Below are 26329 nucleotides of genomic sequence, written 5' to 3'. Positions count from 1 at the left end.
ATTATTATTATTTTTTTTTTTTTTTTTTTTTTTTTGATAATCTTTACATTATATATTTCATTCTACAGTTTATCAAAACCTTTTTATTCTCATATTCGAATGCTTTATAATATGCAAATCAAATATATTTTTTCATTGGCCTTTATCAACTCTTTAAAATGTTTTCAATATTTAACTATTTAAAATCTTAAAACTTTTCAACTTGTCAATACATGAAAATGCAAACATCATTTTGCGTTTCGTTCAACCTCTACTACGCTATCTAATCTTTCGAATGTCCATCCAAGTGTTGACGGAGCGAAAAGGGTCAAGAAATGCGGTGAAGGTAGCTAAGACAGAAAATTTTATTTTGATTCAATTTGCAGGCGACTTCAAAAGGCGGACAAACACTTGGAGCGCGTGTAATATCATTTACAGTCACGCCCCCACACTGCCGCCCTACGCATTGCCGCTTAACTCCTTGTTGCCTGCTTCTTTATGAAAATTACATTTTTACATAATTTAACAAGCCGAGTGGCGGATGAACGAGGGTGGGCAAAAGGAAAGCCAGGGACTTGAGCTCGTCAGCCTGTCTGTCCGTCAGCCATTTTTTATGGGCGCTACTTGAGCTATGTGGTTGTTGTTGTTGTTGTTGTTGTTGCTGCTGCTGCATTGACCACTAAAGTTGCCATAAAGCGGCATAAAATTTGTGTTCCATGCGCTGCGACGGCACTATAAAAGGGAAATGCGAAGGAAAAAAGAGCCGAAGTGCCACTTGAGTGGCGCACTTTGAATGGGGTTTTTAAGGTGCCTTCAATAGGCAAACCCAACTGCCAACTCGCCCGTCCATATATTTAAGCTCAAATGATGTTGTAAATACAATTTTTGAGCAAGAAAAATGTCTTCATCATTAAACGGCGGTAACGCCATGGCAAAATGGTGTAAAAGCTTTAAAGCCATGTTGTTGTAATGGCCAAAAGGTTTGCTCTAAGTGCCAATGGGTGCTTACTGCATCCCCCTCCTGCTAGGAGCAGGGTAGGTATGACAGGAGGAGGTTTAGTAAATACTTTGCTCATGCGAGGGTTGTCGAAGCATTGAAAATAGTTTGCTTGCCAGCGGGCTGCCTGCTGCAGTTGAGCTAATCAGGATTTGCGGGCTTGAGTTGAAAAGTATTTCAAGAAATTACAGAGTAGAAATAAAATATATATTTTTGCGAGGGAAGTAAAGTGAATGGAGAGATGAATGTAGAATGAAGAAATACAAGATTTTTGTGAGAGAACCAAAATGAATGTAGAGTACTGATTATATATATAGTATTTCCTATGCAATATCAACAATATTTATTAAACAGGATGGGAGATATTAGTACGACTATTTTTATTTGAACAATCAAGAATAATATAATATATAAAAAAATATATTAATAATAATAATAAACTTATAAATATATAGAATATTATTATTATCTCAACATATATAACTATAGTTATATATTTATTTAGTTAAATCTTTTTTACATTACTTAAAAAAATACTGCTTAATTTTGAGTTTCATATTAGCCAGAAACTTTAAAACCACTTAAATTATAAATTTTAATTCACTTATTCGGTATCAATTAGTAAAATAATTTTATTTATTTCATTTTCATAAATTTTAATTCACTTATTCCGTAAAAGAATTTATCTTAAAGTCTATTTCCAATTAAAGTTAAGTAAATACATAAAAAAAAAAAATACATTTAAAAAAAAAACTCGAAGTCTAAAAACACAGTTTCCCATAAAAGTAGAGTTGGAAGCTTAAGAATAATACAATTCAGTTGCTGTCTAAGCTCACATTTTTAGCTTTTTGGCAAGCGGAATCTGTGCCAATGACTGCGTAACGCCTTTAACCAATTGCCAGAAAATCCAGAGACGCAATCCTTAAGGCACTGCCGAAACTTCAATGCGGCCTAATAAGCTGCACGCACAAAAAAATTCAGGCGAATAGCCAACGCTTCACTGCTTTTCACTTGAAGCAGAAGAGGAAGAGAGACAGCCAGAGTACAAGAGTGATAGGGCGGGAGGCGGAGAGGGAGACGAGTGAGAGAAAAAAATATCATCATTACTAGAAATGTCCTGCAGCGTCAATTTGCGAAAGCCGTTGGCATTGTGCCCTCTGGGCAGGAATCGAGCAGAGCTGAGCGTATCCCGGCAGGACCGGGACCCTCAGTCAGACACTTAAGTCTAATGGTTTTGTCAGCCACGCCTCAGCGAAAGGGGAGACAGAGATAGAGAGGATGAGACAAAGTTAGAGCCACACTGCACGCATACAAATTGACAATTTTATTAGCAACATAAATTAGTAAAAATAATCAATAAGCAATGTGCCAAAAAGCAGTCGGAAAAAATTGAAATGGGCGCATAAATTCAATTTATATGCCGCAATTGCTGCCACTAAGTGCGATGTGATATTTGTGAGATTGTAAGTGTGTGCGTGGCAATTAGATCGTTCGAATGTCCTCCGGGCTGAGCCAAACACCAGACGCATTTCCGTTAATCTCATTTCTTTGGCCTGCAGAACTCCACTAACTGGCTCTAATTGCTTAATTTGTGCGCATTTCAGCATTTGAGCGTAACATTTTGGAGGTAGCTTCACCCTGCGGCATAGAGAAGGAGAGCGATAGTGGGGTGGGGCTGGGCAGGTCCTTGGAGCTTTGCATTGATGCAGTTGGCAACTATTTCGCAGCTGCAAAAACAACAACAAAGTTTTTGCATTCAACTCTCGCTGATCCATTCAATTGGCGCACTAATTAGCTGCGTTTTCGGGAAAACTGTTTGTTTAATTGAAAATTAAACAAAGTTTTTCGCTTAATTCACAAAACTTATCAGACATTTGTTGGGCAGTGTTTATTTGTTGTTAACTATAAGATTTAAGGGTTTTTATTTTTATTTATAAATTGAAGTTATGACTTAAGCAGAAGGTTCCTGATTATAATTGGGAAGTGTTTATTTGCCGTTAACTATCAAGTTGTTCGAATTTTAAATAATAATAGTTTATTTTAAATTATTTATTTTTTTGCTGTTAACTGCCGAGTGTTTAGAATTTTTAATGATAAGTATTTAATTATTTATTTTTCATTATTAGTTTTTTGCTGTTAACTAACTAATTTTTACAATTTTTAATAAATCAAAATTAAATTAATTAATAATAAATAAATTTATTATTTTTATTATTATTATTATTGTTTATATATATATATATATATATATATATATATATATATATTTTTTTTTTTTTTTTTTTTTTTTTTTTTTTTTTTTTTTGCTGTTAACTGCCGAGTTTTTAAAATGTTTAATTATAAATATATAATCATTCATTTTAATATATATGTATATAATTATATATTTAAGCAAAAAAGTTTTATTCATGTGTTAAGCAATATATTTATAGTTTAAGTATTTGATGTAGGGGTTTTTTATATAACTTTTCCCCCTCGTACTTCTTAATATTTATATTATATTATGTTTAAGTAAAAAAGAACTAGAGTGGCCTGTACTCCTAAATAACTCAAAAAAAAAAAAATGTAAAACACTTATATATACCAACATTTTAATAAAATTAAAGTGCTCCATATAAGCTGTAAGATTAGTTTAATGAGTCACTTTGGCTCTGTTAAATCATATAAAGTTATCTTAGCTGCATTATAAATGCCATTATAAATGCCCTTGTTGGCCAATTTGAAAAACTGCCTTCAAAAATGCATTCGTTCCGCGTTTCATTAGCTGCTTAACATTTCCTGCTCACTTGAGCTGAAGTAGGACCCATTTCTAGTATCTCTGTCGCGTGCGCTCTCGCAATGTCTTCAAATGAATGCAAATTTAGAGCTGGCTTTTGGCCAAGTTGAAAAGAACTAAACAGCTTCACACTTAAATGTCCGGAAATGAAATACAAGCAAAGCGACAAACAGGGCGGCAAATGGATTGCAAGGGCCAAGTGGGTGACCTCTTATCTCTCTCTCTCTCTCTCTCTCTCTCTCTGTTTCTCTCATTCCGTCTCGTTTTTGGTCGTCGCACACAAATTGCTGTCAAACTTAACTGAAATTAGAACGTGATTAGATTTCATTTAAGCATTAAGCACAACTGACAGCCAGCATGACAGCTTAATTGGGGTATGATGCAGCATTGAAGCTGGAGATGTTCGCTACTTGAAAATGATATTTTGAGAACGCAAATTTATTGACAATTAGCTAGAAAGCGGACGATGTAATAGAGAGATATGGAAAGGGAACGATATGAATTGGCCATAGTCTATAGAGAAACTGAGCTTCACATTAATTATAACGTGTATAATTAACAAATCTCGACTCGATGCCAACGAAGAGGAAGGGCACACACACACACACACACACACACACATACATACACACACGCACACATAGTAATCTAGATAAGTAAGCGTTTAATCTGAGCATAGAAGAGCAGCTAAAGATAGTTGGAACTGGGGGCATTGCTCGGTCAGGCGTATTAATTAAAGCTCACAATGTCGAATTGGGTCGCTGTCCACGCAACTAGAAGTTATTAGCTGAGCACGTATAGATAAAGCTGCTGCTGCTGCTGCTGTTCAGTCCAATTTACGGCATTAATGGATGCCCAGAAGTAGCATGAAATTGTCTCATAATTGACCGGGCTACTTAAGGCAACATATATATAAATATATATATACATAGATATATAAGGAGATGTATAGCTATGCAGAGATTCTTGCGCTTTATACGATTATCGCGCGAGCAGTTAGCCGAGGTGACTTGGCTGTCAGTTACAGTTATGCGCAACGCCTATGTCAAAGCTCACAGGGCTAAATAAACAAGAAAGGAAAGAGGAGAAAAAAAGAAAAAAAAAAAATAAACAATTTGCTGGGGCGCCAATGACAACACGTCACGTAATACGCAGGAAACAACAACAGAAAAAGGAGAAGAAGAAGAGGAGGAGAGCAACACACGACAGCGAATCAACTTAATCGCTGCAAAGTTAAGCAAACACAAATAGATTAGTTCAATGTTCGCTCAATACTCGCTGCCAAAAGTCAAATTGTATCAGAAAAAGCCAAAGAGCGAAAAAGACAAGCAGAAAGTAGAACAAAGCGCCAAGGCTGCAAATACTGTGTGTGTGTGTGTAGGGTTTGTGTGTGTGAGTAGGTGTCACGAGAGAGCCAGCATACGACAAGCCAAACAAATTGCCTTTGACAATTGACGATTGCTTGCTGAGCTGACAGCAGTTGGTTAAGACGACGCCGCCTGGAACTACGATGGAAATGGATACTGTTGCTATATGTGGTATAATATCTGTATAGCATATTTGCACACTGTTGCTGTATAATATAATTTCTGTGCAGTATCATATAATTTCTAGCAGTAAGATAATAATTATTGAGTAATAAATTAAAGTGATTTGCCCAAAATCATAATTTTCTTTGTTAATTCGTTTTTGCAATACATGACCATGACCCAATTCATTTTATTTCTTTTAACCTAAAAATTAAGCACTGGCAAGAGGGTCCTTCGGCTTAATATGTTTTAGTTTTCTAGCTAGAATCAAAGGCTTTTATTTCTTTTGATTATCCCCCAAGTATTTTTTCTATTTCCTTTAAATATTTCTTCTAAATCATTTCTCTTAATATTTACTCTCAGCGTTTCCTCTCAGTATTTCTTCCTCTAAGTAAGAAGTCGGCATTTCCTCTAAGTATTTCGTCTAAGTATTTCCTCTAAGTGCTTCCTCTCAGTGCTTCCTCTCTGTCTTTCTTCTCAGTGTTTCTTCTAAGTATTTCTTCAAAGTGTTCATCTTTCTTTCTTAATGCTTAGCTGACCGATCATTACATATACACACACTCTTCCTTTCACTTTACTGAACTGCACTACTGACCTCCAACAGAAACACTGAAGAAATGCTGCAGCTGCTGCCCTTTATATAGGGCGACTCTCACTCAAACACGAAGTCGCTCTCAAATGTTGAGCCCGACGTCAGGTAGGGAATCGCTGCAGTCGAGCTTGAAGTGACCAATGAGAACACTTGCTGTTCCTTTAAGCATTCTAGCTTCGCTTTACTCAAATATAAATATCAAATAAATACTGCTGCATACATATAGACAACTGAAATGCTCTTCTGTAGCTGTTATAATCTTCTATAATTCTCATAAAGACTTCTTACCCTGCCTGAATTCCTCGCTATTCCATCCCATGATCATTATCAATAGGCTAGAACACAATTTTAAATGGGCCAGATCAAGCTGGTAACACTGAGATTCAAAAGTTGTTGATAATGCAATGAGCATTTTATTTACTTTTGCAATTGCTGTATTCATTCTCATTTTGCTGTATTCATTCCCATTTTGCAATTACTTACATAAACAGAAATCTACGATTTTTTTGCAGTCGTTCCCATAGTTATGCCGCGAGCAGGTATTTGATATGCTTTAGCTGGCTGTTACGACTCATGTTAAGCACATTTACCGCATACAACCCATCAGGCGGCAAATGAGAAGCTCAACTACCCGCTCTCATTCTCATTATGATCATCATCATCATCATTATGATCATTAACTAGTTGCGGGAGTTTCGTTACGTTACATAAATAGTAATATACTTGACTGGGGCGAGCTAATTAGTTTACAGACATCGCAACATTTCATTAAACAAATGGTCCCTGGTGTATAATTTTAATACGCAATTACAGCCAACTCAACGCTCTCACTCACTCAATTGCCTGATAGTAAGCCCCTAACCCCACCACGCCACATCGACCCACCGACCCACCAGCCCACCAACTGAGCTCCCTCTGATACTTGAGCATAAGCCAAGGCAATAAATTTGATTTGATGCTCATTGCTCGCGCTGGTTGGTTACCTAAGCAATTCTCGGATTGCATCGCCACTCCGTGGGGAAAATGGTGTGGGAGGGGTGGGCTTTAAATTATTTGATAATTTATGCGAAAATTATGTGACAATTGAGCGAAAAAGTGTAGCGAATCGAGCCACGGCTCAAGTTGCCCTAGTAACAAGCATTTTCGTCGCGGGGGTCTTTAGGCTCAGGAATGCTTTTTATTGGAAACTCTTGCCGCACAGCAACATCATCATCAATCAATTAGTTGCCATATCAAATAGACAGAATAAATATTAAACGAGACAGAGATTAAAGAAAATGCGGCGGCCTTAGATATCATGCCAGACACTATACTCCGTCTCGCTGGGCAATACCAGATCGTCGAGTTCATTGAGGATGCGTATCGGGAAAACGTACTTGAGGAACTCATAGAGCACATACAGAAATGTGTCCAGCATTACGACACGCACACAGATGACAATGAGACCAATACGAGATGCTGTAGTGCGGATGGAAGCAGCTGACCAGGGCCAACTGCTGTGCGGGACAAAGTGTTGGGGTGCCCAGATAAAAGAATGATTTAGTCAGTGCTGCAGGGGAAGCTCAAGTTAGTTTGCGAGATTTAATACTCTTAGTATTAGTGCGCCTGCAACTTACCTTTTGCCAAATTTCGTGCAATACTTTTAATTATTTTGAGAGCTGAGTGTTTGCTTTGATACTTAAATTTCATTTCAAAAACTAAATTTCCAACTTGGGCTGAGCTGCTAACGAAAGCTCAAACACACGACACTGAACGCACAGCCTATGCATAGTTACTTTATAATATTGACTTGAAGAAGTTTGCACACTCTTCAAAACAATTTACTAACCGCACTCGTATTTCCAATTAAGGCCGCAAAACACGCAAAAATCCCAGCCGCAGCGTCTCAATTACATCTCATTTAGCTGCTGCTAGTACCGTCCCTAGGCCCCCTGCCTATTCAGCTCGCATCTCTCCTGCAGACCACAAATTGTGTTGTCTGCATTATTAAAATGCTTGAATCGTGCTTGCCTAGGCGACTACTCAGGCCACTGTGTGTTTAGTTAATGAATTTTATCGGGCCTAATCAACGCCTTTCGCCGGGGCTTTTAATTTGTGGACAACGTGTCGAGCGCCATCTAGCGTCAACAGCCATAAACAATGCCGAATTATCGCCAGGCACCTACAGCAGTTTCGGCCAATCGATAAGCATAAATAACGAGAGTTTCTCTCAACGAAAAGTTATTTGTTTATATTTACATTTTGTATATATTATACATTATACAATTATATATTATATTGCTTAACATGTGTGTCGAATATTCTTAAAGTTTTTGCATTTCTATAAGTCAATTCAAAAAAAAAAAATAAATAAATTAATAAATAAATAAAAAAATAAAACATAAATAAGAGAGAATTAATATTTATCAAAGTAAAAAAAAAATTAAAATTAAAAATAAAATAAAAGATATTAAAAATGAAATTAAAAAGAATTTTTACATTTTTTTTAGAAAAAAGTTAATATTCAAATTAAAAAACTAATAAATAAATTTTTATTATTACATTCGCTATATTGAACAGACGCACAGAATGCATGTAAAAATGAAGAATATTATTATTGTGTACTAAAATTGAATAGAGAGCACTTTTCACAATAATATCAAATTATTCAAATGGAAAACAATATAAATAATTGTTGTTCATTGTTATTCACCATAATAAGAAAGACGTCAAATAACTGTAATTAGTATTTATGCATTATTCAATAATAATGCTGACAGTTTTAATAGCACTTCCTACTGCAGGTATCGCTCACATTAGCTCTGCGTACTCACACGAGCTTACCTGCTCTATCGGGCGCTTATGCAAGAGTCATTTATGGATGTGAAATTAAATATGAATTTGTGCGCACAAAATCTGTGGTTAAGCCGCGATTTATGCTGTAAAAATAAACCTGCCTCCTGCTGGCCCATGCCAGCAACCCTTTCAAAAGGTAATTAAGCGCCGCACGTTGAGCACCTGTGCACACGGCTCAGCGCAGTTTGATGCAAAATAACAGAAGTAACATAAACATACACATTTTTTTTCCGTAATTTCTCCTTTTTTTCTTCGATATTCATATTTGTTTTACGTATTTGAATACGACGACGAAAATGCTGCATACTTTTAGACTTGCGCTTAATATTTACCGCAGACCGAAAAAAGAAAAACAAAAAGCAAATAAAATACATTTAAATTGCAATCAATCAAGGCCGTTGGGCGTGGCGCGACTGTAATGTAAAATTGAAATTAATTATAATACATATATCAACATTTAAGTATGTGTTTATAAACACACACACACAGTTATATATATGTATATACATATTTTTATTTGTATTATTTGTTGGGCATTTTTTAATCAACTTTGCTGGCTTCTGATTTTTATTGAATATATATATATTTTTTTTTATTTATTTTTTTTATATATTTTTTTTATACTTTGACAACAATTGCAAATGTACAAAAGAAAAAAATCATTGTAAAGCCTGAACTTGACCAGCTTCAAAAGCTGTAATTTTATTTTTAATACATATTTATAAAAACAAACAAATTTAATAAAAATCGTAATCAAATGAATTGTTACAAAATTTGCCAGCAAAATGTAAATTTCGCTACCGATTTGCAATTTAATTAAGCACGTTAAAAATGTCAACTTTTATTGGTGTTTACTTTTGTTGTTGTTATTGTGGTTGTTGTTGGCTTGAGTTTGTTCTTGTTTATTCAGTCGCATAAATTTAATGAGCAAATTATGCGGCCTGTAATTGGGCCGAGTTAAAGCAGAGCAAGAGCTAAGTGTGATTAGGGTTCGATATTCGAGTGTTGAAGGTGTGAGCTAAATTTGTTATCTATGGAACTGTCAAAGTGGCTGTGTGTGTGTATTCAAATACATATATATGTATGTGTATTTAATGCAATTAACTTGAGAAACTAGAAACTATTTATATTTTTATTTAACAATCTTGAAGCGTAACGTATAAAATAAATTGAGCATATTGTATTATTATATTATATTGTTATCCATTTATTTTAATGAATTAAACTTAAATTTAAAATTAAGTCAGTAAATCTATTGCTTATATTTTAATATATTTTATTGTTATAGTAAATAAGTACCTAAATATATTAAAATATATTTAATTTTAATTTAGATACATTAATAATATTGTATATATACACATATATTCATTTTTTTCTTAATATTTTATTTAATATATTTTTAATGTATTTAAATTATTTTTTAAATATTTCAATTCATATGTTTCGTTTTTTTCTTATCCATATATATATATCTATATATATTTTTATTTATTTATTTATTTTTTTATATTGTCAAAGTAAGGAAATAAAATATATAATATAATACATGTAATCATAAATAATTTGCTAGCCAACTTCATTGTCATTATTCAATTTATTATTAAATTTACCTGCACTTCGACTTTTCCACATCTTCCTGTACAGCGCATATATTATGGATATATTAACAATTTGTCTACAGCTCTGATAGCGACTGGTCGTATTGAAAGCGCCATAATTAAATATTCCATTATCTGCTGTCCAAGCTAAAGACTTAACTGAAGTCCCGCTTGTTGCAACATCAACATCCACATCCACATCAACTTTCCCAATGGCCACTCAACGGGCTCTCAAAGGCTGAGCTGCGCCTGTTGAGGGTCAGATCGGTACATCACTCGCATCTTTCACAGACCGCACACTTTAACAATTATTGCAGACCACATGGACATGGACATGGACACAGATACAAGCACAGACAAACACACGGACACGGACATGGACATGAACAGGGACACGGACACGGACACGGATGCGGCACATGAGCCAGGATATTCTGGGCTGCTTGTAATGTGCTCAATTTTTCGCATTTTGCACAGAGAAGGCGACGGGCGGAACGAGCGGCTGAGCGATTGCTGCGAGCAGCAAATGTGCTACTGTTGCTGCCGTCAGTTGCCACCTGCCAGCTGCCAGTTGCCAGTTGCCAGTTGCCAGCTACCAGCTGACACGTGCTACCTGCAAACTGCCAGCCATAATAATATTAAACAATACATATAAATCACTCAGCTGTCTGACAACGAGCCAAACGGGCACAAACTGTGCCGGAAAATGGCTGGGGAAACGGCTGTGACAGGCTGAAGGTTTTCATAAAAATTTACCGCCATAATGCTTATTTTAAAAGTCAATATGTTCGCTGCCTGTTATTTTAACACCCATCGTGTCCAGGTGCCAGCCGACCGACAATCGCTTCCTCATATCCTTTGTATGAGCACAGGCAGCAGCAAAAAATGTCAACCCACAACAAACAACACACAACAAGCAGAACAAACAGAGCATAAAAAGCAAACCGAAGCAAGTCAACATTTTGCACTCAAATGCAATCGACTGCACAATACTCTGTCTGTTTGATGAGGAATAAGCAATATTTAGATAAAAATTCAAGTACGTTTAGTACAACGAATTTAGGTTAAAAAACAATAAATATAGATGCAGATGCAGACAGATCTAAAGAAATAAAAGTGATTAAGATATAAATAAAAAATTAGATTTAACAATTTTTTAAAATTAAAATTAGATTATTTATGATTAGATTATTACTATTATTAGATTATTTATTATTATTATTATATTATTTATATTTTTCTATTTTATTTTATATATTTTAATTAATATTTATTTATTGCAGCTTGTTTTATAAATAGAAATGGACAGTAATAAATGAATATTTATACAAATATTTAAATTTAGGAATGAACAACTATTCCAAAACTTTTCACGACCACACCAAAGGTATGAAAAATTTTAAAACTACGAAATTAGTTGTAAACCGAAGCAAAGTGAGTTAAGCTTTAATTAAAATTAAAAAAAAAAGTTGTATATTTCTTATTAATGTTTTTGTGCTTAATTTTCCATGAAAATTTGTTAGTAATCATATAAAGCTAACTAAAGTTAATTTGAGCAAAAACTTTTTCAAACTTTATTAAATTAAATTCAAATTGTTTATATTAGTAACAAAGGCATTTTTGATCAAAAACTATGAATATTAAATGAGAGTAAATTTAATTAAAAATTCGTATACAGTTTGAAATTGGTAAACAATGCTCGGTGGACCAACTACTGAAAAGCTAAAACACTCTCTTTGAGCGCCAACAGGCAGTGCAATGAAAAGCTCGAAAGGGGAAACAAGTACCAGTGGCCGCGCAGCCATCTAAAGTTAAGCGACACATGTCACCTGGCCAAAGCCATGAACAAAAGATGCGGGTGCTAGCTGCTGTTGCTGTTGCTGCCGCTCGCTGCCCGCTGCCTCTGCTTCAACTTCAACTGCTGCTCTTTCTTGCTCATATCCTGCGCGCTGTCGTGCACTTTATGTGACATGATTATGTGCAAAAGTGCAACAGGCAGACAGCAAGGCAGTCAGCCAAGCAGCCATTCAGCCTGACCTACGCCCCATGCACACGGCCGCTGCTCACACCTGTCGCCATGTCAACTGGCCCTCAAGCATCGCCAACAAGCTGCACGTGAATGGGCACTGTTTGAGGCAGGAATTTGCTGTTCAGTTTCCTTGACAGCACCGGCAACAGATATTTCGCTAGTCTGACCAGCTGTAAAGAATGTCCACAGGTATTAAACAAGAATAGACCATAAAGCTAATTAAGGGCGTCATAATGTTTAATACGTAATGTTATGCGAGGAACCACTTGAAGGCATATTTAAAGATGTAATTATTCTTGTGTTAATAATGACTAAATGGAATTTTTATTGTTGGGTAGACCATCTAATTGATAAGTTTATATTAGATGTATATTTGCAGATTGGAGTTACCAATGAACGTAGACTTATGTAATACATATTATTAGATGCGACTATATTAGTATATAATCCATACTGATTTGCTCGAGCTACGATAAAGCTTACCAAAAAGTAAAATATTAAGTAGAAATACTTTTCAAACAGTCTTTATCTAAAGTTAACTATATGGTATTCATAAAATATTTTCAAAATTCAACTACTTCATTTTAAGTTTGAGTTATGAGCAATGTACAATTATTGTTTGCTTGACAAGCTGATGAATAGCCTGTAATTAAGTGAAAATAATTTATTAATTATTTATATTGATTAACAAATTTTTATCAGATTTTTAAGGGAATCATTTAAAATAATATAATATATTCTTCTTATTTTGTCTAGCCACATTGCAAAATAAACAATAAAAGAAATATATATATATATATATATATAACTCTCGGTACAATTCTCTAGAGTATATGCTGGGCAGCATTTGCATGCAAATGGCACTTAATCCACATAAATCATTTATATTATATACACAATATTTATATTGTATTACTAAGCCTTATTGCTTTGTATTGTAGTATGCTTTCAAACTCTTGCAGTGCCTAATCGCTGAATATTTTAGAGTAAAGAGCAGGAAACCTGTTGAGCTTAGGGTTAAAGAAATAATCAAATATGTTTTGTTTAGATCTTAGTAAAGCTTTGATTATTTTGAAAGTAATCTATTTCCAATCGGAATAAACTGTGAAGAAACTAAGACACCAACAAGTACCAATTATAAGCGAAAGGTAATGTGAATAGTCGATTGCATAATCAACAAAAATAAATAAATATTTGCAACAGCATGACGACACCGTGCCAGAATATACGGGCTGTGGGTATGGATATCCGAAGGAGAAGGCAAACGTTGACAATAAGCTGAATGAGATGGAGGTCTTCCCCTGGAGAGCTTCCCCTGGACTGTTATCATATCAAATAATGAGATCTTTCTGGGATCTGGATCTCTGATTACACCAAAGTTTGAGCTAACGGCTGCCAGCATATTGATTGATCTGGAGAGCGACACTCTTTATGTGCATGCGGGCGAATGGAATATTACGAGCATCACTGAGAAATATTCGCATCAAACTAATGAAGTGGAATAAATAATAAGGCACAAGAATTACGACGGTGGACTGGGCAATAATGTGGCCCTACTCATTGCCGACTTGGACTTCGTCTTTCAGCCGAACATTCGAACTCTCTGTCTGCCCGTTCTGGGTACAACATTCGATTACAGCACCTGCATGACAATGACCTGGAGTCGTGAGAGCGGTACACCTCATTTGTTGAAATTTCAAATTCAACCCAGATCAAAGTGCAAAGAGCGTCTGCCTAGCGCATACTTGCGTCCGAATTCCACACTCGATGAGAGTCTTATGTGTGTCATCGATGCGAGTGAGCAAAAGACGTTCAGCCTGAACTCGGGCGCTCCGCTCTTCTGTCCTATGCCTAGCGATCCGAATCGGTACACCCAAGCGGGTATCGTTATTGGAAGCGTTAACCGCAGCGATGCTATAAGTGGACTCATTGTTAATATGGCACACTTAATGACTTGGATATTTGAGCAATTCGGTCCACATAATATCAGCCTAAATTATTATTATCCCGCCAATGAGTGTTTGTGTAACTGTGACTAAATATAAATATATATGCCGAAAATGAAATATATATATGTATATATAAATATACGTTCTCATGGAACTAATCAGATGTGTGATTATATATTGTATTATATTTTAAATAAATAGTTTGCTTAACTTATCTTACACATTATATATATATATATCATATGATTAGTTCTTTGAATATACTCTATGTTTTTAGTCATTTAAACATTATATTTTTTATATGCAAACCTCTTACATACAGCTCATATATTACTTATTGATCCCATACAATATTCTCCTTATTACAAACTCTGACAATGATCTTTCTCTTGCTTCGTGACACGCTCACATCTCTAAATATATGTTTACTGCTGCTGCTTTCTCTGCCGCTCTCTGCCTTTCTTTCTTTCTCTTTCTCTCTGTCTCCCTTTGTATCTGGCTTCGCCCGCATTCGACCCACTTTCGAATGGTTTTTGTGAATCACAAAGCGATTCGATCGATGTCGCTGTTGCTGCCGAAAAACAAGCAGCAAGAAGAAGAAACCAGAGAGACAGAAATCCAACAAATCGAAAACGAAAACCGAAAACCAAAATGCGTAACGACTGCGTCGCTATTGCTGCTCGCCTGTTCAATTAGCAAACTATTTAAAATGTTTTAAACTTTTTTACGCTCTCCACTGTTAAATTTTATAAACAAAATAAAAATATTTATAAAGAGCGCCGTCACCAATAACAAATGCTGCCCAGCCGAAGAAGATTGATCTGCGAGCTATAAAAGCTGCGTCTTCTTGTTTACCATAAATTGCGGCCCGGGACACAGAAATGAAGGCTGTACTAAAAGTTGACCAATTTGGCCCACTCTCTTTCTTGATCTCTCCCCTTCTCTCTCACTCTCTCTGTCTCGTTTTGCCTTTGCCCTAAGCATAGCATTGTGTTTGCTATGCTATTACGGCGTAACGGTAATTCCGTAAAACTCTAGGAAATACGGTATTATTTTGTACTAATTCGAATAGGCGTACAGCTTTTGATAGCAACGCGTCTCTGAGAGAGCGAGTAGGAGAGAGACAGAGCGAGAGAGAGACAACGACGGCTGACTGATAATGCCGTAGTTGGCCCAATCATTGTACACACACACACACACACGCAAATATATATACACATCAGCAGACACTTGTATAATTGCTTTTGTATGTATGTATGCATGTGTGTGCATGTTCTTAGCACACACACTCGCGCCTTTATCGCTTTTGTTGTGAGGGTTTAATTCGTTTATATGTTGATTTGAAATTCTTTGCTTAGCTTTGGACACATTTGTTTAAATAATTCAATATACACTGAACAAAACGGGGAATTAAAGCTCTATGTTATAAAATAAACAAAAGAAATATTTTAGCTAATAAATATTGATGCTAAAAAAAAAGAACATAATTATGAAAAAAAAAATTTTTTTTTTTAATAAATATATTTTTATCAGACACAACTGAATATAAAATTTATACATATTCATGTATTTTTCTTTATTTGTAATTTAATAAATAAGTTATTCTTAGTCCCAGTAACAAATAGGAAAATTAAAAATAAATAATTAAATAATATTATAAGTATTTTTGCATTTTTAATTACATATTGATATATAGATATATTTCAATATTTCATATTAGAATAATCAATTAACTAACATTTTTCTTTGAGTGTTGAAATAATTATAATATATGTATATGTATGGTGGAGTGCTCAGAGAAATCACGTTTTATCCAAATGAAAGAGAAAAAACTTAATATGACAGTCGAGTCGAGTCGAGACAGATATAGATACGTCCACTAGAAAACTGAACGCCTGGGCATTTGGATAAATGGTGCTCATGGAATTCGCTACAGAGCACCCATTGAAATCGAAAGCGCATTACAGTAAATTTTGCATTTGCTTACGAACATTTTAATGTGAATTAAACATTGAAATCGTCTCAAGTGATCAATCGTCTCGTCTCGTATGTAATTGGTTATTTACATATTGTTATTTTAGATGCACTTGGCTGAAGCAATATTTATATTGTGAACATATGTATATGCATATATATATATAAATTAATATATACACCCGCATCACATTTCATATCAATTTGATTGTTTGCCGCACAGCTGTGTGCCGTTGGCTCGCTTATCAGGCAACCTTGTGTGTGGGCTGTGCTCGCTCGCTTGGCCGCCTCACTTCTGCCCGTATACCTCCCGTGCCGTCATTTCCATTTCCACTTCTACTTCCATTTCCAATTTCCATTTCCATGTGGTTGTTGTGCAGCGCGTGTGAAGTGCATTTGAGCAAACGACTTTCAAGCGTTTGCTGTGCGCTTGTTACAAAAAGTTTATGATTTCGAATTAAACAAAAAAATTAATGTTTTATAACGGGCAGAAAAGAAAAAATATATTAAGTTGGATGGTTGTTTGTTGCTCAGTCGCCTTTATAGGGCCGCGCGATAAGCGACTGTTAAATTAACCCTAGAAATGCGTTTATTTTGGAATAAGTGTTAAATAAATGTGAGCGTGGAATTTGATGATGTACTTGTTGGTACTTATTATATAGCAAGTTTGCAAGTTTATAAAATTTTATAATTAATAACAGAATTTGTGCGAACTGTTATAACCATAATAAAATTAGTTTCTTTAAGTCCAATAAAAGAAGTACTTAAAATATAAGCAAAATTTAATATATTATTAAACTAAATAAAATCATTATAGTGTTATAATAATACGTGTTTAATAAATTAAATAAGCTTGTTTGAGAATGTTCTGAAGTTTTCTTATATATTGATCATACATGTTTATTGATCCTATATGATTATTAATAAATAATAATATATAAAATTATAAAAATATTTTGAGAGGCCAGTAGAATATATTTATGTAGTTAGAATATATATATAACATATTTTGTATTATTAAAATTAAATACATAAACATCATTTAAAAAAGTATCATTTATCATAAATAAATATAATTTATTTGTATATGGTCGTTCAAATAAATATAATATAAATTTCCCAAAAGTTGAGTTTAATATATAAATAATTCCGTAAATCTCATATTTAATATGTATTTTTAATTTACATATTTTGTGTCTTCGATTTATCCATCACTTACTTTGCATTAGCTTTTTTTGTGTGCTCATATTAACCCAATCGGCTCTCTAGCCTTCAAGCGTCAGCCAATGCTGTCGTTCGCGTCGCCTTCTCTCGCTCCCACTTGCACTCACAGCCGTTCACGCGCTCGTTCGCTCCGGTGCGCAACAAGTGTAAGCGATCGCGCTGATGTCAGCTAACGTTGCTGCCGCCACCACTGCCTCTGCCTCTGCCTCTGCCTCTGCCGCTGCCGCTACGCGTGCTCAGTTCGTTGCTCTTACGCTCTCTCTCTCTCGCTCACTCTGCTGTTGCGTTCCGCTGTGCGGTCAACGATCTCCGAAAATTTCGAGCGTGTGCAGTTCATTGAACTGCCGAAAAAGCAACTGTAAATGCGAGTGGCAGCTGCTGCCAGCGACTGCGCGCCTGCTACACGCAACAGGCGTCTGATTTTTCTTTCAATCGTAGCGTCGATCGCTGTGCTGCGGCTGTCGTTGTCGCTGCTGCTGTCGCTGGGTCAGGGGCGGTCCCTGAACGTGACACCATTCTGGGGCATTTACCTGCGTTTCATTGAACTTCGCGTCCGGGGTCAATGCGACGCGCTTGCCCTTGCCCAAAACTGGGTTATACGCTGTATGCCAGGGCCCGGCCGCGGCCCCGACCGCAGCCCCGACCGCGGCCTCCAGTTGGCAGCCAGGGCCAGGCCAATGTATGTAGCCATTACTTTCGTTTTTTATGTAGAAATCGATAGCTTGCTTTGTTTATGGAACAGGCGAGCAGCTAGCCGCAGCAGCAGCACCAGCGACAGCAGCAGCAGTAGCAACAGCAAAAGCAGAGGCGAAAAAAAATAAACGTGAAGCTTTTTTATATCAACAACGGCGATACGAGATTGAGGGCCAGTAGTGTTGCATACAATTATCATACCCCGAGTAAATTTATATACATATATTTATGTACGCTGTTGCCATGCCCCGCCCCTGCGCTGCCCTTACCCTTACCCTTACCCTTGCCCAGGCTGTCGTCACACTGCTTCACTTTCGCTTTTAAAACATGATCGATAATATACAGGCACAAAGTACCAGGCGAGCATATTCATTCAGCTGAACGATCCTCGACTTGATACATATATATATATAGTTTGTGTTTTGTGCGTATCGCTCTCTGTCATTCTCTCACTCCATCTCTTTCGCACACACTTGCTCCGTCTTTCTGTTCGCTGACCTCATTTGGTGCTGTTGCTGACTTTTGTTTTGGTTTGATATTGAAAACTTTAACAATTGAGGGAAAGATTAATAACAGCCGAGTAAATTTAAATATCGTTAAGCCGATTAAAGGAAATTCGTGAAACATTTTTAGTAAATGATACAATAATAAAGGGTTACAATTACAATTACATAATAAAATAATTAATTACGTTACATAATTATGGAATACATTTTTTATTATTATAAACTTTAACTAGTATTAGTATTATTATAAACTTAAACTAGTAACTAGTAGATTTAAAAAAAAAAAAAAAACTTTTCTGCAATTAATATTTATTCTAAATATAATATTTTAAAATTATACTTATATATAATATATTATATTTCCAACATTTTAATTTAAATAAAAAAATATATATATGTATATGTATATATATGTATATATGTATATTTGGTTTATAATATTATAATTTACATAAATATTCTATATTATTTAATAATTATCTTATCTTATATTTCAATTATGGTAATATATAAAATTTTTTTAATAGTATGAATAGTACATTTCTAGATCTATGACACAGCTTTTGTTTTTTATTTTCCCCCCTTGATTTCATACATTCTCATTCTCATGCTTTTGTGCCAGTTTTTTCTGTATATTCTAGTTTATTTGTATGTTTTATTTATTTCTTTCTATACACATACATATTTGTATACCTATGTAGCTATAGTCATACATACATATATTCACACACTCACACTCTCTGTAGCCTTGCTCATAATATGAGTATGCGGTAGTTCAACGATTATGGTTCGTGTTTTTTTTTTTTTTTTTTTTTTGGTTTTCCAAGGTTTTCCAGTCTGATCGCTATGCGATTCAAGGCTCCATTTATTTTTCGTTTTGTTTATTTCAGTTGTGACTTGGCTCGAAGAGCACTTGGTAAACCTTCTGTTGGCCTGGCCAAAATAGAACAGCAACGGTTTCTAAATAGTTGCAGCCACTCGTGCGCTCTCTAGGCTCTATGCCACAAATGTGTGCTGGCAGATACTCAGCGGAACTCTGCTGCTCACTTTGCTGGCATTCGACGTGTCACGCTTCTAGTTGCTGCCCTGCTAAGTAAATAGTTTTTGTTTACGCAAATTTACGCAAAGTGCGGCCCGGCTAGACGAGCGCCGGCGTACAACATGGCGTATGTGATTAGTTTTTTCGTACTATTTGGAACCGGCGCACAGCTTTTGCGTGCAGGCAGCTCGACGTCTGTCTGTCTGTGGGCAGCATGAAATTTTTATGTTGATATGAATACAACAACAACAGCGACAACAACACGTACCGCGTACAGAGCCCGCGAGTGCCATAAAAATCAACGTGAAACAACAATTAGCATTCAAGGTTAACCAGAAATGAGCTGACAGACGCGTCGCGATGCGATGAAACAACGAGCCGGCAACAGTTCCCCACTTGGGGACAATCCAACAACACGCAACAAGCCAAGCAATTGCTTTGTCTTTGCCCAAACAGCAACCGGTTCCTGCCCCGCCTGAACTACATACAAACAGACATTATGTAGCTTAATCTTCTTAATGGCGGCATCGTCCCTAGTCTAAAAACACATGGCTACACAATTACTAAATACTATATATATTATATAATATTTAACAAAAAGGACTTTTTCTATGTTTAAAATTACAAATCCTTGGCTTTATCTAAGCAAAAAAAAATAATTTAAATATATTTTATATGTTATGTGTATTTAGAATCTATATATTTGTATATTATTTGATATAATATAATATATCTCGTAAATCTCGGGTTGAACAAAATAATAGGCAATTGAACTTAATAATAAATAATAAAACTTAAAAAAAAAATATATATATATATATGACTGTCATTAGTTGATTTTGTATACCCTGTAAGTAGAGCTGGGAATCCATCGATGGTGGCACCACTCGATGGAAAAAACTAGTTTACTTGGTGGATACTGACAGAATAAGTCAAAAATAAGTCTTTTGATTAGTAAACCATTGGTTTTTGTTCATGAATACCGAAGTGTTGACTCTAGTTGACTTTAAGTTTAGGTCCGAAGCAATCGCTCCTATTTTTCCAAATGTTCTTTCCCATTCGGCAGGACTTGCTGGTATTCATCAATATTATTTTAACATTCATAAGGGCTTACAATTATATTCGTGTAAAATACTTACGAGAGAGAACTTGTTCATTGCTTTTGTATATTATGTACCTACCTGTTGAAAGCTAAACAATTACAATTAATAAAACAAGTAAGAAAGCTCTAGTCGAGACTACTCGACTACGAGATCCCCTGAACCCTTGGAGTAATAGCTATTTCAATAATTTTTCGCGTCTTTCAGCTTACACAAGAAACACGCACACACACACACACACACGCACGCACGCACGCACACACAGGCATACATACACACACATACATACACACATACACACACACACACATACACAAACAATTACATACATATACACACACAAGCATAAACACGCATGGGCGGCAGTGAGCGCTTACTATGAGAACTTAATTGCTTAATAACTTTTTTGTGGACGTACGATCTTCATGAAACTTTCAGATTATGATTATGACATGGATATGCATGTAATTGCCAAAGCACAAGTCTCTAGTATTTGAAATACGCTTTTTACAAAAGTGAGGGTGAGGGGGTGAATTTAAGGGTGGGGGTAAATTTTAACAAAAACCGAAATTGTATAAATTGCATATAAGCATACATTAAAAATTTGGAGACTCTAGCAATAAAGGTGTAGAAGATATAATTTTATAACTGGTTTTCGATAAGGTTTTTTATCGATAAAAAAAATCGGGATGAGTTATCGATTTTTAATGATAAACTTGATATGCGCGCTGTAATTACGAACCTTTTAAAAAAAATTTGAAGTCTCTAGCTCTTATATCTTCTGAAATCGACGCGTTCATACATACGGACAGACGGACAGACGGACGGACGGACAGACGGACAGACAGACGGACAGGGCCAAATCAACTCAGCTCGTCGCCCTGATCAAGAATATATATACTTTGTGGGGTCTGCCACGCCTCCTTCTGCCTGTTACATACATTTCAACAAAACCATTATACCCTGATTTCCCATTGAAAATGGGTTCAGGGTATAACAAGTAAGAAAGCTCTAGTCGAGACTGCTCGACTACGAGATCCCCTGAACCCTTCGAGCAATAGCTATTTCAATAATTTTTTGCGTATTTCTGCTTACACAAGAAACACGCACACACACAAACCCATACACACACAAGCACCCACGCATAAACACGCATGGGCCGCAGTGTGCGCTTACTATGAGAACTTAATTGTTTAATAACTTTTTTTGTGGACATACGATCTTCATGAAACTTTTAGATCGTAATTATAACCATAATATGCGTGCACTGGCTAAAGCACAAGTCTAGTATTTGAAATACGCCTTTTACAAAGGTGAAGGTGAGGGGGTTAATTAGGGGTGGGGGGTAAATTTCAACAAAAACCGAAATTGTATAAAATGCATATAAATATACATTCAAAATTTGGAGACTGTAGCTCCAAAGATGTAGGAGATATAATTTTATAGCTGATTTTCGATAAGGTTTTTTATCGATAAAAAAGATCGGGATGATTTATCGATTTTTAGTGATAAACTCGATATCCGCGCTGTAATTACGGACATTAAAAAAAAAAATTGAAGTCTCTAGTTTTTATACCTTCTGAAATCGACGCGTTCATACATACGGACAGACGGAGAGACGGACGGACAGACAGACGGACAGGGCCAAATCGACTCATCTCGTCGCCCTGATCAAGAATATATATACTTTATGGGGTCTGCCACGCCTCCTTCTGCCTGTTACATACATTTCAACAAAACCATTATACCCTGATTTCCCATTGAAAATGGGTTCAGGGTATAAAAAGATTGCCATTTATTGTTATTGTACCTTATACGCTACCACCTTGCAACAACTTCGATAGATCGAAATAAAAAAATTTCCATCGATCTATCGCACTTCACGAGCTCCATCCACACTATTGATAGAGCCCTCGATGGATTTTCCAGCTCTACTTGTAAGCCTATGATGGTCAAGCACTGTATTCTAGATTATGCTAGAGCTTTGCCTTTGCCTATATTTATTCATATGTAAATATTGTATATATATACATATATACGAATATACATATAAATTAAAAATATCCAGATATATAACAAGGTATCTGATCGCCGTGCATACTCACCCTCGCCTAGAGCCCTTGCCTTTTCCTTTAGCTGTTGCTCTTGCCCTTGCCCTTGCCCCTGCCGTAAGCTGTTTTCGCTTCTGTTTCTGTTTTCTGTTTCTTCATTGTCGCGAGTTCAACGAACCTTAGAGTTTCTTTTTACTGATCTAGCGTTCACAGATATGTGTTTGGGCACTTGACGTGTTTTCCTGCAGCCCTGATCACCGGCCGCCGTACAATTTCCTATGTGCTTGGCCGGCTTTATGATTTATGTGAGTCAGCAAGAGGCGCGTTCGCTACGTTCGCGCCCAAAATACACAAAAACTAAACTCACTTTCGATTTTCAATTTTACTCGGAAGTTTTTTATAAATGCGGCCAGGCGCACAGGGCCGTAAGGGTCACGCTACCCGACGATCGGGCCAAAATCAAGCTACAAGCGGACTACATGTTGCCGTATTTTTGTTTATCAGCTACCTATTGCTGTCTCGCTTGCACGCGTGCTGAGGGTGTGTACAAATGTATGGGTGTATAAACATAAGTATATGCCTCTATGTGTATATATGTTTAGCTATATATATATATATACATATGTGTGTGAGTGTGTGTGCGCGTGTGTATATATGTATGAGAGGTAGTCTCTTTGTGCTTTTCGTTTTTTATGTAGCTTTTTTCGTATACGTCACGATCTTTGATCTACTTTTTGATTTTTGGACTTGTTTTAATTTCCTTTTTGGCAGTTTACAGACAAGATATTGTGTAGATGTAGTAATTTATATATGTAACATTTATGATTCGTTGACTCAATGTAATGTAAAAATTAAATAATATATGATAACGTGTTGTCAAATGATAAAATATACGATTAAATTACTAAATAATAAACTGAACAAAATATATTTTTCCCTTTCTCAAATTTATTGTAACATAATAATACTTATTGTATTACTGTAATCTATTGAAAAGCAATTTTCAATTCTATTTTCTAAAAATTAGCAAGATGTTCTCTATTCTTGTAAACCTATTTTGTCTTTTAGACAAGTACAGATTCTATGTTATATAATCTATGAGAAATAAAAATTTTTCGTTGCTGAAGCTGCCCGAGCTTGTATTAATCGAAAGGCAGCTGAAAACAAAGTTGCTGTACGTTCAGATTATTTCCTTCAATAATTATGTTTGTACAAGCAAACTGAGTTTATTTATTATCATCAATTTACATATACATAATAATTACTCAACACTTGCCAATTCGTAGTGGAGCTCAATTCAGTTAATTATGTATTTATAAAATAAACATATTTGAAAAGCGTATTATTGCACACTTTTAATCGCATTTAGATCCTAATTAGGCTACTGTGTTAGATTATCGTAAGTCTATGCCCACACTTACGTATAGACATTTATATATACATATACATGTATATATGTATTTATTTACGGACCGTTTTCCATGCTGCCTTCCTCAAAGTTTTTCCGTGCAAAAATCCAATGTAAGCCGCCTGGTATCATAATTAAGCTACAATAACTTGTCATATTTAAGCCCTTGTGACAATGCTTACGGGTTGCTCGACTTCCACAGCACACTTGCTCCATCTCACTCTCGCCCTCTCTCTCTCTCTCTCTCTGTCTGTCTATATCTGCTTTACTGCCATCCATTTATCGTCTCTTTCTTTTTTTGTTGTCTCTTTACAGACCTGGCTGTTGGGCTGCGCAATGTTAACGTTCACATTCCGTCGGCCGTTAAGCGCGGCGATAATGCGCTCTTAATCTGCAATTATGACATTGAGAACGACACGCTCTATGCGGTTAAATGGTATAGGGGCCGCAGGGAGTTCTATCGCTATACGCCCAAGGAGAAACCTGCCTGGAAGATATTCACGAAAACCAACGAAATTGATGTCGTGGTGAGTCTCAACTGTGTCTCGCAGTACCCCAAAGTCCTCATCATGACGTTCCTTGATTCGCACTACAAACGAAAGAGAAAAAGCTGATGCTGACGCTGACGCTGACGCTGAGGCTGAAGAGCTGCCAATGTAAATTGCTGTAAAGAACTGCAAAATGTTATACTTGTACACTAGCTGAGAGTTTGTCTGGTTTATCGAGCACGATGTAGCCATATGTGGTATATATGTCCATTATAACGTTTTTATAGATTATTTAGGTTATTCCATAATTATATGAATTTCACAGTTTTTTTTGTTATTATTATTATTTTTTTTTTCTTTATATCTATATTATTTTCGGCATATACGTTTTAATAGTTTTAATTTTAATCTGTGTATTTATTATTTGAGAGGCATCCTGATATATATTCCTGCACAATGATTAGCTTCTCATTGCTCTGAAAATACAAAGACTTCTTGAATTTAAATATTTATAAGCACAACATATCAAACATACATAAAAACTTTATTTTAGTCAATTGAATATAAAAGGTCAAACTCCATGAGTTAACATATGTTAGCTGAGTTTCTAATCGCCTCCACAATTTAACCGGTTAGTATTCAGCATATATGTATATAAAATGTATAATTTAATTAAAAATATGTAGCAGCAAGTCAACATCTAAATTATATATGAAAAAAAAAAAATAAATAAATAAATAAATAAATAAAATAAAAATTAAAAAAAACATATTTACGGCCAGTCTTCAGTCTTAACCTGAATTCATCTACAGAGAATTTTCTCATTTATGTCGTTGTATCTCTTTATAGTTGACAGAATATTAAATAAATCAAAAGCTAAATATTTTCTCAGCCCTGTCTGTTAATTGAGAAATGTTTTCTGTAAGGGCATTTAATATTCGTTAACTGGCAGAGGCTGCTATATGTGGTTATTCTGGTTGTTGTTGCTGCTGCTGCTGTTGGATGTGGTTGTATTAACGACAACAACAGCACTGTAAACAGTTCCGAAGCTCAATATGTGTGTGTGCCTTTATGTTTGTGTGTGTGTGTGTGTGGATCGATGTTTGTTTTATGCATGTTAAAAAGTTTTAATTAACATTTTTGACTTTTCACTTGCTGCTGTTGCAGTCGTTGCAGTTGTTACACACACACACACACACACACTTGCCATACACGTCCTCCATGTCCTGGCATTTCATCCTGTGCATTTTATTGTTGACTTTTGCTGACATTGTGAAAATTAAAAGCGAACTGCCGCAAAATTGTGTTCAAGCTGTTGCATTCAACATGTTTGCGGCGCAGCAGAAAATATCTTTTACAAGCACACGTGCATTCAGCACTCGTACTCTATTTGTTGACAAATATACATGCACATGTATGTATGTGTGTACAGATTCTGTTTTTATTTATATATAATAATCCTTTGCGCGTACAGTGGCTCAGTTTGTTGTGTAACAATTGCGAAATTACGCAAATGGTAATTATTGAAAAGTTAACTCCACAATTAAGATTTTATTCAT

At 35.5% G+C, this 26329-nt stretch overlaps 1 protein-coding gene and 2 long non-coding RNA genes across 4 annotated transcripts in view; 2 read left to right on the top strand and 1 right to left on the bottom strand.

The window, feature by feature from the left end:
- The window catches only part of LOC6576411, an 88938-nt gene that overhangs the window by 59435 nt on the left and 3174 nt on the right, over positions 1–26329 (top strand). The window contains exon 3 of the mRNA XM_002002365.4: positions 24598–24809. Coding sequence (XP_002002401.2) covers positions 24598–24809 — 212 coding nt within the window. The remainder of the gene's footprint in view (positions 1–24597; positions 24810–26329) is intronic.
- On the bottom strand, positions 7031–8122 carry LOC6576412. Its single transcript, XR_001449380.3, has 2 exons — positions 7490–8122; positions 7031–7422 (listed from the first exon to the last, which is right to left on the bottom strand). It is a non-coding gene; the product is annotated as an uncharacterized LOC6576412 (long non-coding RNA).
- Positions 11816–13985, top strand: LOC122757182. 2 transcript variants are annotated; one of them, XR_006357110.1, is made up of 4 exons: positions 11823–11997; positions 12060–12624; positions 13387–13486; positions 13542–13985. It is a non-coding gene; the product is annotated as an uncharacterized LOC122757182 (long non-coding RNA). The 2 variants fall into 2 exon arrangements; XR_006357109.1 differs by having other exon boundaries at positions 11816–12624.

Source organism: Drosophila mojavensis, unplaced genomic scaffold (assembly GCF_018153725.1).
Source record: "Drosophila mojavensis isolate 15081-1352.22 unplaced genomic scaffold, ASM1815372v1 contig_36, whole genome shotgun sequence".
Lineage (NCBI taxonomy): Eukaryota > Metazoa > Arthropoda > Insecta > Diptera > Drosophilidae > Drosophila > Drosophila mojavensis.
Note: the sequence above shows the minus strand (reverse complement) of the source record. Positions and strands in the feature narration are given on the sequence as shown.